This window comes from Diorhabda sublineata, chromosome 6, assembly GCF_026230105.1.
Source record: "Diorhabda sublineata isolate icDioSubl1.1 chromosome 6, icDioSubl1.1, whole genome shotgun sequence".
Taxonomy (NCBI): Eukaryota; Metazoa; Arthropoda; class Insecta; order Coleoptera; family Chrysomelidae; genus Diorhabda; species Diorhabda sublineata.
In genome coordinates this window covers 22,441,012-22,455,119 of record NC_079479.1, presented here as the reverse complement: position 1 = coordinate 22,455,119, position 14,108 = coordinate 22,441,012, and the positions used below count along the sequence as shown (strand labels likewise).

Genomic DNA, 14,108 nt, shown 5'->3' with positions numbered 1-14,108 from the left:
TTGGTTTATTAGTTTATGATCCGAGTTTAGAGAGGGTAAACGTGATCCAGTCCGTGATTGATATCTTAATTGATTATTGCAGTTGACTAGTGAGTTTTGAAGAACACAGTTTATATTTTTTAAGCTGGAGCTTGATTGATGAATGTCCAGACATAGACCTATTCCCTTTTATCTTTCAGTTTGAGAAATATTTAATAGTTTAATAAAAGAAGTAAAAATCGTGAGAAATTCTTATCTTTTTATTCTTGTAAAGCTTTTTATTTTCAATTAATAGAATTAACTTTTATCAATGTTTTCGAGGTACTATCCTAGCTTTGAAAGGCTTAGGTCCAGGTGTAACTCCATCCACCCATTCTGTCGTCAGTGGTTGTCCAGGAACCATGGTGAAATCAAACTTTTGCAAAAGTGATGCTATAAATAAGAATACATTCGCTCTGGCTAATGATTCACCCAAACAACGATGTTTACCCAGTCCAAAAGGAATAAAACTATCTGGTAAGAATATTTTCCCATTTTTCAAGAATCGTTCAGGTTTGAATGCTTCCGGATCGTCATAACCGCATCCTTCTCCTAATAAGTTTCCATAGAGATTCGCTATTACCAAGACGTCCTAAAATAGAACTTCAAATAGCACATGGAAGAGAAAAACACTTATTTTGATAAAAATAATAAGTAAAAGTTTCAGAAAATTGGATCAGATTTATACTTTCTTCGTGAACTAAAACTATTCTATTTTAATAGTCTGCTTCATCGTACCTTAGGACTTGGTCCTGTGCTTGCATCAATGGCTGCCTTGCTGCAGCTGGGACGATAAAGACCATTTTGAGGTGGTCGTCCTGGTGGTTCTTTTTCCTTTGCAATCTTTGCCAACCTGTCATTTGACATTCTGTCCACGTGGTCTCTCCATTCTCCTCTCCGATTTCTCGCCTATATCACTACATCCTGGATGTCATTTATTTCATAATGTCTCTTGTGATCAAATAATGTGTGTCCCGCTATTGATCTCAGCGTCGCATTTCAGTAGATCTTAGAAGTCTCATACAGGTCTTGTATATTCTTACTTTGCTGCTGGTAATCATATATTTATTCCGTCAAATTACATCTCTCAGGTACCCTGATATTAATGATGCCTTTGTTGTTTGAGCTTTCACTTCATTCTTCACAAACTTCCAGAAGTCTTAGTCTTTGGTTTTTAAACTAAAACATTCTTTCTCAAATGTTCACAGCTTCGAGGCAATAATGCTTTATTTGACAGTAATGAAAATATTTATTTGATAACAGCTGATAGTTGCTTTTTGTTCAGTTTAGCGTGACAGTTCATTATGGACAAACTTACACCTTAGCAACGTTTGCAAGTAGCTGTCGTCAACGGCACTTTGACCATTTTATGACATTCAAAATTGTCTTTCGGAGTGGCGAATAATAATTTTCGGACCACGTTCACTTCTTACGATGTATCTTGTAACACGCCGAACAGTGAATACTGAAGAAGCAATAGCCGCCGTACCGGAAAGCCGGTAAGGTTATTTTCCTCTTTATTGATAATTTTTCGATAAGCTCCTCCAATTCGGCGAATAGGCCAAGACAAAAATATATTAATATTGAATTTCCGTTCAAAATTTTTTGGTTCAATGGGTACGTGAATAAGCAGATTTTTAACATTTACAAGCATTTATCACTTTATATCTTCTCGGTTCTCTGGATACTGTAAAATATTTGGTTTTCTTCAGGGATATTTGCATGTTGAATGCTCTCGCTGTTTGTTCAAACCTATAAAGTAGCTTTTGTAAGTTATCTTCGTCTACTGAAATGATCACTGCGTCATCAGCATAACATACTATTTTTATTTCTTTGTTTCCCATCTGGTATTCTCTTCCAGCGTGCTTTTTCTCGTTTATAATCTCATCCATTACGATACTGAACAATATCGGGCCGAGGCTGTCTCCTTGTCTGATACCGGCCGTCACAGGTATTTTACTGGTCAGTTTATTTTCCATTCAGATATATGTGTAATTATCGGTGTCCAGGTCTTCGATCATTGAAGCACCTTATTGAGCTTTATAGCCTCTTCCATAATTTGGCAGATCACAAAAATAGCATCTATAGTGGACCTGTTCCTTCCGAATCCCTTTATTTCAATAGTATAATCTCAAAATTGTTTAACCCTTTAAAAAATAATGGCACAAAATTGTTCTTAAGCATTGAGAACATGTAAAACTGTGAAACTAATAATGAACATACCTTAGGTATCCTATATCCACATAAGTAAGTATCTCGAAGAGCTCGATGGGGTACTGTGAATGCTCTTCCTCCAAACATTCGAAGGGATTCTAAAGCTATACATTCAACATATGGCATTCTAAAAATAGTGAAAAATTTAAAGGTTTGAGTTTAATTTAATGAACAAACTATACAAAGTAACCAACTGTATATATTCCAAAAGTGTTCCTTTGAAGTTATTGATGCAATCAAACGACTTCTGATCTTCTGTGAATAAGTAAAAAACTTATATTAGAATAAAATCTCCCGAATTCAAGTTAGAAAACATCGTAGCGACGGATGAATGGCAGCAGGGTGAATATTGTCTCGAACGATTCCCCTGAGGCACCGGGTCGCACCCCATTGTATTCCGACCTTACTGCGGCATGCAGGGCTCTGCTGGAATGGACCAATCTTTCCCTGGCTACTCGTGGGAACAACCATGGAGAGAGAAAAAAATAAAAGCGGAAACACGCGGCAAAAGTAGAGTAGCCCTCCACCACTCAAGTGAGAATACCTCACAAATATGGGAAATAGGGAGAAGATGGATCCCTCTCTTCTACAAAAAAAGAGAAAAACTTGTCGGAACCTGAACAACCAGGAAGCAGAGATGAACCTTAGAGGCGTTGACGGGCGGGTTGCCGATGGTGTCTGCGCAACCTCAACAACAGATTTGCACCAGAGGACTTAGTAGATAATGCGGCGTGCACAGAGGAAGAAACCTCTATCCACATTCTCTCGAAGTGTGAAACACCCACTACCTGGGTGCGTATGGAATAGAAGACGAAGATCTCTGGCAATTAAAGCCATCCCATATTCTAGACTTTTTATGATGTCACAATATCTAGCTTTTGATCAGCTTTTATATTGATAAATGGAAAACAAATTGTAGATTGTCGATTCACGGGAAACAGGAGATGCCGATAAACCTTACTAGATATAATAGCTGCTTGAACGTGCTTATGAACCAAAGTAATGAGGATTATAGCATCTCACACCCTTGATATCCCTTTCAACTCTCACTCCCATCCATGTACTTCGTTTTCTATCGAATGGATAGTGAAAGAGACTTATGTCACCAACGTATGGATTGGAGCTATAGAGAAATATGGGGAATCCAGAGCAATCGCATTGGAATGGAACGCTTTTGAAAGGGTTTGGTTTTACCAATCTCCTAAATAAATTAACATTGTACGATTTGTCGACTGGCTTAGTAGCTTTCGCAAAGACCGATCCATCTGGGTAGCTATCAACGGACACACCTCAGAAAGGTTTGAGGTCAACGGTGGTATTCCTCAGAAATGCATCTTGTCACCGACTCCATATCACCATCAATTGTAATCTTGGAAACATTTTGGAATGGAGTGCAAGCAATCTGATTGGGTTTAATGCAGCAAAGATATCCAACCCAATATCCTTTGTAAAAAATATGTAACACCACTGCTTTAGATTCCACTTGATTTTTGATATTTGCTATAACGGGACCATTACAAAGCAGACCTACAGATTTTAATAAAAGTTTTAGTAATCCAAAATTCAAAGACGCAATAGTTACATTTTTACATTGGACGGACACTACATGTAGCTAAATGATTAAAGACAAAAAAGTTTTTTTAACATTTGCAGACAAGTGTTTTGTGTACACTCATAGTAATGGAATAATAACTCGAATAATAGATGAAAATTATGAATGCTACCATTAAGAAGCTGATACAAAAATTTTTTTCCTCTTAACAAATATTCGCCTCAACAAAAAATCCTCATAAAATCATTAGATACTGTCCTGTTAATTATTTGTCTCTGAAACATACATAAATTCAAAGAGCAAGAAGTATGGATCACATTCAAAACCAATAACGAAATAAATTACGTAAATTGTAGTACACAGCTCGCAGAAAAGCTAGATTCATCAGTCTATCGAGCTTTACTGGGCTTCCATGCTTTTACAGGTTGTGATTATACAGCAGCTTTTGTTCGTAAAGGAAAAATTAAAGCCTACAACCTCTTGTTAGAAAATGAAGAATATCAGAACATGTTCGAGCATTTGACAAATCCGGAAGACATAAATGATAAAGAAAAGACAGATTTAGTCCAAAGATTTACAAATGAAATGAAAAATAATGATGTTAATGTTGCAAGATTTGAATTATTATTTAAATTTTTTGCAAGTACAACCGACAAAGAAAAATTTTTACAAAGGTATGATAAATTTCAATTCAAATAATATTCCACCATGCTGGGAAAGCGAAGAATCAGAAGAAGATAGAAATGATAATGATGTAGATGATTATTGATTGATATACTTGAATTGAACATATTTTTTGTATCAAACTTCATTTATTATATAATCAACCCAAATAAAAATTTTCCTCTTTCCCATATTAATTAGTATAATAAATAGTTAAAAACTTAAGGAAGAGACCAGAAGTAGAAGAAATGTCGTCAAGTAAGTGAAATCTATAATAGTATAATCCTCACTCACACAATAAAATTTGGTATGCGCGATACTTTCGGCAGTTTATAAGCACACATATCAAGATAATTATAAATGTGCCATTAAAACGCGTGAATTGAAAAAAAATGTTTCCGTGATAATAGATAAATTTTACCCCGCTTCACACCATTCAAATAGGTATGCATGACCTTTCCGGCTAAAAATCATTGATCGGCAGGATTGGATTTTTTCTTATTGAACATAATATTTCACTCAAAATTCTATATAGGATTGATCAAAATCCGTGATGACGGAAAAAAATTATGGAAATTTAATAATAAATAATTTAATTGAAATATTTCCGACCAATCAAATCCACACCGACCAAGCAAATCTTGTTCGTCTAAACGTAAAATTTTTTATTTTTTATTAAAAATATTAGAATCCGTGATCAAGGAGCTTTCAGGATTGGTGGCTCTTGGTCAAACAGAAGTTCAAGAACAATATCCAACGGAATCTCGACTTATTCGAGTATGGGTTTATCCTCTTGTGTTTGCTTTTTACATAACAAAAGAGAAAAGGACAATTATAACAAATTTTCAGCTTACGTACTTTGGTCTGTCATCTAATGATGGATTTCTGTCTTTACCAATAACCCGATCTATTTCTTCCTGAGCCTTTTTCTGAACATCTGGGTATAAAATTAAATACAGAAAAGAGAAACTCAGGGTGTTACTTGTGGTTTCAGATCCAGCCATGAACATATCCATACAAATTGCCAGGAGCTGCTCTTCGGAAAAGCTGTTCCCAATGTTTTCTAAAATACAAAATGTTATATTGGTAGTAGTAATCTGGAAAGTTTACCGAAATATTCCTAACATCCAATTCATCTGGATATTGAAAGTTAAATTTCGAATAATAGATAAACAACAGATATTAAGTAGGGATATATAGTTAGATACTGAAACAAACTGTTAAAGTGAAAGTAGAAATTGCAGATTTCACAGAAAACAAGATAAAATAAATATGATGGAGATGAAAACTGTAAGAATGGTAGCTAGAATGGGATGGAAGTGATAACGATAACAACACAACAAAAAATTGTACAAAGGAAAATAGTACAGACCTCTTATGAGGTGCAACTGAGAAAATTGAAGGGAGAATTATGAAAAGACAAGTAGCAAACTGCAAATGAGGAAAATGTAAGGCAGAAAATACTAACAAAATTTAATCTTATTATAGTCAATATGGATTGAATCTCAGGATATTGATTGAAGGAGACAAAAGGAAGAATTTTCTACCTTTATCCGATGATTGAAGTACGTTCAAAAACACATCCATAACATCCCTTGGAGAATCTGGTACGAGTGTTTTCTTGTGATGGGCTATTTCTTTTCGTATAAAAGCCCATATTCTTTCATGGCTTCTGACGTATAGGTTATAACCGGATTTGTTCGGTGCTAGATATTTTAACAGTGGAAATTGGCTGAAAGTCGTTCCTACCATAGAAAGAGCTTGAAATAATTCGTTTAAAACAGCTTGTAATTCCCTCATTTGTTTATCTTCGGCATTGTACCTAAGACCTGCTAACATTCTCCATAAACAGTTGAGAATATGCAGATTAAATAAATTGTGTATATCGAAAACCACTGAATCATTGTGGGTGATTGTCCTGTAAATATAATTCACCAGCTCTTGTGCTTCTTCTTCAACCAGGATAGACATAGTTCTAGTGCCGAAACCGAATTCACGTAATTGTTTTAGAAAAAATCTTCTTTGCTCTTGCCAGAACAGTTCGTCCACCATTAAAATTCCTGAAAAATGGTAACATCAGTTCAACAAGAAATGAGCCAAAAACATAATTTTCGTTCAAAGATATTTAAAGAATGGTTTTATGCAACTTTAATGCATAACATTATTTCATTATTTGTTATACCACGTAAACATGAAAGTTAGAATAGAATACAAATTATTCAACAATTTTTTAACAACTTTATGGGCAAAAAGATTGACATTTGTGAAGACTTTTCTTGGGAATGATATTATCGGGTCACATTTGGTGAACTCTACTAATATTTATATACTAGGTCTATATATTCATTCCCAGGAAAAGTGAGTCGCTCCTTGGAGTTCTCCAATTCTTTTATTGCATTCTTCTTTTCACTTGTACTTTCCACCTCATTCTTTAGTGCAGTGGCGTTTTTAGGGTCGATTTTACATATTTTGACTCTCCTGATCATGAATATGTCATTTCTCTTAAGATTCGAATTCGAGAAGAGAATTTCAAATTGAAAATTTCCCCATTTTCCGTGTTTTGTGAAAAATATGTCAAAATTGCGGTTTTTCTCAATAGAGCGAATATATTTTTCAGGATGGAATGTTCAATACGATATTCGAGTAGTAGAGGTCAAATATGACATTTGAACATATATATGAGTTCGATATGTCGAGGGGGGGGGGAACAGAAGGTACCGCAAGTTGCCTGGTTTCGAAGATTCTCTATACAAAATGTGACGAATTTTGAAGCATTACAAACAGTAGATATGATGAGACCTTGAACAATGAGCCTATTCGTTATTGAGCATTTCACTACATTTTGTTTAGTATGTAAGGAGCCACAATTTTTGTTTTTTACAGAGCATATTCGACGAATCTTCAGTATTGGGATCGATTTCACAAATTTCATCGTAATAACTTGTTTTTAAAACAATAATTCATTTTAAGTATAAGAATATAATTTTTGAAACATACTTTATTGTTTATATACAACCAGAATTGCTACAATTTGTATGGTGAATTGCAAAAAGAGAGTCTTGAAGAAGGAATGATGGGAGAAGGGGGGGGGGCAACTCCTAAACTCCTTGATAAGCCATGTTTCTTTGGTATTTACACGAAAAATATTACCTACATATATCTTATTTATAGTCAGGTAATTTATTTCAATCTAATGGAATGTCTCAAGCTTGTAAGTGTGAAGCTTTTAAACTTGGGGATGGACGCAGGGGTCAATTTTCTGAAAGGGAGGGGAATAAATTTGAATAAACGTTCGTATCTCCCCACCACTTAAAAAAGTATAAGAAAAAATAGATCAAAATTCGAAAGAAAGAAGTTAAGTTTTTTTTTACTAGAAATAATTCCAAATTTTATTCCCAAATTTGTTTTCCCCGCGCCCCTGCAAAGTAGTCAAAAGGATTTCGCAAACATGAAAAATCCTCGAAACCAGGCTACTTGCAATACCTACTGTTTCCTCCCACCTCGATAGAGCTCATATATACGATAAAATGTCATGTTTGACCTCTACTACTCGAATATCGTATTGAAAATTTGATCCTGAAAAATGTATTCGGTCTATTGAAGAAAAACCGCAATTTTGACGTATTTTTCACAAACATCGGGAAATGGGTAAATTTTCAATTTGAAATTTGGATCACTTTTCGAGGTCGAATCTTACAATTAATGACATATTCATGTTCAGGAGGGTCAAAATATGTAAAATCGACCCTAAGAACGTCAAAACTGCTCATCCCCCTTTTTCACGGGGGGTGGAACTTCAAAAATCGACCCCTTGCCCCTCCTATGGCGAATTTCGAGGAGCTTCCAATCTCTAAAATTTTCTTTTGGCATCATTGTCCAACATACCAATTTTGATGCTTTTATCATGATAATTATTTTTATAAATGCAACTTTTTTTTTAAAATTCACTACTTGGTCGTTTTCTTAATATACCTTCCGTCTTTCTCCTGATATTTTATTATGGAATTTGTCTGCTGTTTTTCTACGTATCTATATCATTATACCAGAAATATGGATCAAATTGGAACAAGTTTTGAAAACCTTCATAGACCAATAGCTCATAGCTGTGGGTTCATGATTGCTCAAACAATATCAAAATAATACATAGATTCGAGAATAAGAATAAGATATTGGGCAGAACCTTTCTTTATTTTTTGAATAACTTATGTTAGTGCTATACTTTGCCGATTGTCACGTTATACTGGTCACATTGACGTAACTTTTGAAGCAAGTAGTGCGTGATTCTTATTAAAGCTATTAGTTGTGGGTTAAGTTTAAATTGAGTGCAGAAACGAATATTTTCGGCATATTTTACTTTTTTATTTCCGTAAAGGAAAAAAAGCTGCTGCGGCTCACAAAGAAATATGTGTAGTTTGCTGATTGCTTAACAGAGCGCACGTGTCATAATTGGTATAAAAAATTCCGTTCTAGAGATTTTTTCCTCAAAGATGAGTAGCGTTGTGGTCGGCTTACTGAAGTTGATGATGACCAAATCATCAAAGTCATAATTGAGGAGAATCGTTATATAACTGTTTAGGAGGTTGTGAATAAGCTACATGTATCGCACACAACAATTGAAAAACACTTAAAATGTCTTGGGCTAGTTCAAAAGCTTGATATTTGAGTAACTCACGAATTGAAAGAAATTCATTTAACACAAAGAATCAACATTTGCGATATGCACCTTATATGAAATGAAACCGACCATCTTTTGAAAAGAATCATCACCGTTGATGAAAAATGGGTCCTGTACAGTAACCTAGTTCGAAAACGATCATGGAGCAAACATGATGAACCAACACAAACATCGAAAGCTGAAAAACAACAAAAAAAGCTCATGCTGTTTGGAGGGATTACAACACTGTTGTGTTTTTTGAGCTACTTCTAATCTGAAAGAAAGATGGCAAAAGGTCATTGAGCAGAATGGAGGATATTCAATTGATTAAAAGCTATTCTGTGTAAAAAAAGTTATTTTATACTACAAAATCGAAACCACAATAATAGTTACTTTTATATACAACAGCATCGAGTATATTTATAAAAGTAAGAAAGCTCACTCTATATTGAAAATATAGTTTATACTCACCCCTTCTCTTTCCCCATGTTCTTTTTTCAAAAAACTCTCCCAAAGGTCTTCCAGATAAATCGTCAGATAATAGAAATTCTCTATTAGCAGCTGGACCGTGAATTACTACTAATATTTCTCTTCCAACTTTCAACCCCAAGATCGGGCCGTATTTTTTAGCCAATAAAGCTGTAGTGAACAATAAGTGTTTTGTGCCTCTTTGGAGCATTGCTATTTGAGGAGCACTTCCAAGAATAGGCCACCATCTAGGTCCTGGTGGAAAGTTTCTAGGTTTTCTGGTGTCCATGTAGGCAAGTAAGGCAATTAAAATTATGGAAACTATTACCAACAAAAACATATCTGAAAAAAATAAACTAACTGTCTATTCCAAATCTTATCAGTATGTGAGCAAACAAGAGCCCGTTTCATAGAATAATTTACAAGTTTACAAGTAAATTTTTTACATGTTGGAAGCTTAGCGGTCAACGTACGTTGCATAAAACTACATAATTTTATAGGAAGTTTTTGACATATTCCAACAGACAGTTTTTTAAATAGAACTATGAAAATCAGATGGATTTTCACCAGTCTCTTCTATCCTGTAACATTTTTATGGTCTTGATTCCAAGTAATGGAAGTTTGTAAATGGGTTAGGGTCACTCGTCACAAGAAGAAGAATACGCTCAGAATTGCAAAGTGTGGTGAAAACTTTGAATCGAATGAATTTTTCGAGAAAGAATAATATTTGCACAGCTCTTCATTTCTTAATGTTGTAGACTTTGTTTAATTAGATAAATTAAAGACCTGAGGACTTGTGCACTATTGTTAACCAATTTCGTGATTGACAATTCTCCAGCATATGATGCAACGCGAAAAGCAAAAATTACTCTAGTATAATACAAATTATGTTTCTTGGTAACTATATGTTGAAAAAATTGCAAATTTTTTTCCAGAAACTTCCAGCTCATTGGGTGCTAAACTGAACTAGAGCTTGTGTTTATCAGCAAAAGAATATGCTGGCGCATCTCAGTCTACGTAAAACAAGTCTATATTGTCTTAAATGAGACTGTACGTACGATCACAGGATTCCTATAATACACATCGCTGCAAAAATATACCCAATAATTGAGATTACACCTCTTAATACTAGAAGATATACCGCTACTACTGTTGAAAGGAAAAAATATCGAGACGAGAGGAAATATGTCATGCACGGCCAACGTCCAGCGATACGGACTTTGGCAACTCGAAAACGTTTCCTACCTTTCACTGAGTCCATCTCCAGACCTGGAGAGAATCGTATATATCGTATGCATGTACCTAAATATAAAGAAGAGCTAATACAGGAATTTGATGTGCAGTGGCGCGTCTTCAATGATGGGGTTAGTTAGTAAAGGGTTATCACCTTTGTGATTATAAGGCTGTCCAAGACTGATATAGCCTAAATTTACCTACAACTTTTAAATAAGAACATCTGTACCACGAAACGATAGGGTTATGCAAGCCGTTCGATACTAGACGTTTAAATAAATACCGTGCTCTATTTATGCTAAGTATCATTAGTCTAGGCTACCTAGGTAAAAATGAGATATCACCTTTGCATGAACCTGCATCGATTTGCATGAAAATTTCGAATCAAGTTTGACTTGACTTACCTTTATCTTCAAAATCAAAATGCCGATATGGGCTTATTACTCTTACCCCTTATTACAAAAAATTAATAAAATCACAAAGAATTTAATCAGTAGAAAAATGCTTCTAAGGTTTGAATAAAAGTTTTTCAATGCTTCAATATATAATTTATTATTTTTCAAACCTACTTGATGTATTTAATCCCTTATAAAGCACCTCAGGTTAATAGAAACTGAAACAAATATTATTCATTTAATTTGTGGTAGTTCAATTTTATAAAAATGACTCTTTTTGTTTGTGTTCAACTCAAATATTTTGCATCCCAGATGTTCAAGCCTTATAAAACATCCTTCATTTCGAAAAAATGGAAAAAAAATATATATATAGACGTATTTATTTTTTTACGATTTATTCATTTCTAATAGACATCTTTTTAAATATTTTGTCGTAATTATTTTCTATTTATAATTTTCAACCGCTATACTTCATCCGCATTTTTTATCTCTTTTAACTTGAATATTATGTATTTTAAATGTTCTGCACGATGTTTTGTCTGGTGTATCTCCGATGCATGCAACTTTATAAACGTCGTAAAGGGTGACGTTTAAATAGTTCGAAAATGGTAGCAGTCATACGTTAGGGTACGATTTGTAAGCTCATATCTAAGTTATTTTAGAAGTTCTTAGTTTTTATGCTAGAGATCTTTACTAATTCTCAATTTAAAAATTTTTAAAAGTACTTCAAAAAAGACTTATTTTTCCAAAAGTTGACCGTTTTTCCATTACTCGACGTTAAAAATTATCGTTCGATAACAATATTCAATCTTCAATAAATCATAACTCGGTTTGTATTAGGCCTAAAGTAAATTTAAGATGATCAATCTCTGTGTTTTTTAACAAGCTTCGTTTTTGTGTTTCCCATTTTTTTGATAAAATCAAAAGTATTTGAGTTATTCATGAAAAATCTATTAAAAACGTTTTTATCAACAAAAATTCAAGTTTTCAGTAACGCATAACTAAAAACCTATTGAGTTTAAAATAAAATGCTGAGAATTGTTTTGCTTAAAATATGGTCCTCTATCAATTTCCGCGATTATTTTCAACATAAAAATGTTCACCCCCTAGTTGGGGCAAAAGCACACATCGGCGTAGTGTAGATTTTGCTTTTTGCGGTATGTTATCAAAATTTTATTAAAATCGATGCAGGTTCATGGAAATCGGAGGTGAAAACTTGATAGCCTGAACTATATAGCTAGAGTAGGTATGATTTCATGTATGAAATCTAAAAATTGATTATTCCATTATACTATAAACAACAGAAATTGCACTGCTCACTTGTATACGTCTCTTCTTTTACGTCTAAACAACACGTCAACAAAATAATATCATTTCATAGTGAAAGTATTATCTTATTTCTGCTAATATATTCATGTCATGAATGTAGTGAAAGTAATTGAATTGAATCTACTAGTTTATATGAAATTTATGTAATAAACATATACTGGTATATATAGGTAGAATTTATTATGTCACACTTTACATTTATTCATGTATTAAGAAAGGTAAACGGTATACTTCCCCATTAACTAGTTCTCTATTACTAAGATGGCTTCCGCATATATTAAAATTGTACCACGACTTCGTAAAAGTGCATTACATGATAATGAACCATTCATATGATTCCTTTCAGGTTATGGTAAATAGGATAAAGCACTTTTAATAGTTGTTTTTGCAGCTAGTGTGGATATGATGGTCATATCTATCCGTCCATATCGTTCAAGTGCGATATGAATAATCCCCACGAGTTAAACAATTTATTTTTTTTACCACCCAATTAAAAAAAAAATCTAGTTTATAAACATTTTATTAAACTATGCTATAACTTGAAATTAGAAATGTTTAACACTTTTATTCATAATTTTATATTTCCACTGATTTATTGTGATAAACGTTCAGTTGTTAAAAGTACATTTTGTTTCCTTTTTTAAATCTGCGTAGTTATTTTCTTCCATACTATTATGAGTAGATGTTGATTCTAATGAATTTCGGTGAATATTTTGCATCAGTGTTGATGGCATAGCTTAATGTTTTTTGTCAACTTACCATACAATAGTATTAGCGAGGTCTGTTTGGTTGATTTGCAACTCCGAAATTTTTCACTGAACGACGGAAAGAATGTCCCGTATATAAATTCACATCTGGTAATTTTTAAAAATTCAGTAATTATTTTTGGCTGTTCACAAATTTTACTACTTCCGACTACTTGTTTGGTATATTTTCTTTGTTGGTAATTAACACAAAATTGTTCTATTCCACGGATTATTCTATTCAAACTTACTATTGTAAGTAAATACGAGTATATATTGAAAAATTCTTAGCCTACTATAGAACCAAACAAAATATCAATGTCTAAATATTTTATTAATCAATATATTCTCCTCTTAATTAATTAGATACATTTATTACAGCGAACCTGCAATGTCTTTAGACCTTTCAAAAAATGTTTCTTCTTACTCTGCAAACCAGACCTCCACAGCTTTCATTGCCATTGCTTTTAAACTTTTTTTGCAGTTGAGGAAAGAGATGATAGTCGTACAGTCATTAATGTCGAATAGTAATCTCCAGTTATTGTTTTACCCTTATCCAAAAAATCAATCATGATTACTCCATGGCAATCCCAAGAAAGTGAAGCAAGAAATTTTCCAGCAGATTTTTAGACACGAAACTTCTTAGGTCTTGGAGAACCAGAGTGTCGCCATTCCATCGATTGTTGCTTTATTTCTGGATGGTAGAAATGTACCCAAGTTTCATCCATAGTAACAATTCGGTTTAAGAAGTCTACATCGTTTTCAAATTGATCACAGATCGAAAGCGATACTTCTACCCTTGCACGCTTTTGGTAAATATTCAAACATTTGGGGATCCA

The 14,108-nt window shown here is 33.6% G+C and overlaps 1 protein-coding gene across 1 annotated transcript; it reads right to left on the bottom strand.

Moving 5' to 3' along the window:
* Positions 1-286: 286 nt before the first annotated feature.
* On the bottom strand, positions 287-9,909 carry LOC130445853 (methyl farnesoate epoxidase). Its single transcript, XM_056781741.1, has 5 exons — positions 9,573-9,909; positions 5,995-6,507; positions 5,306-5,510; positions 2,242-2,359; positions 287-610 (listed from the first exon to the last, which is right to left on the bottom strand). The coding sequence occupies exons 1-5, from the start codon at positions 9,907-9,909 to the stop codon at positions 287-289; spliced, it is 1,497 nt and encodes a 498-aa protein (XP_056637719.1).
* Positions 9,910-14,108: the final 4,199 nt, after the last annotated feature.

Coding starts and splice junctions, on each gene's coding strand:
- LOC130445853 (XM_056781741.1), bottom strand. CDS start 9,909: ATGTTTTTGTTGGTAATAGTTTCCATAATTTTAATTGCCTTACTTGCC. Junction 2,360..5,305: donor TCATTAGATGACAGACCAAA/GTACGTAAGCTG, acceptor CACTATTTTTAG/AATGCCATATGTTGAATGTA. Junction 611..2,241: donor GTGGATATAGGATACCTAAG/GTATGTTCATTA, acceptor GTTCTATTTTAG/GACGTCTTGGTAATAGCGAA.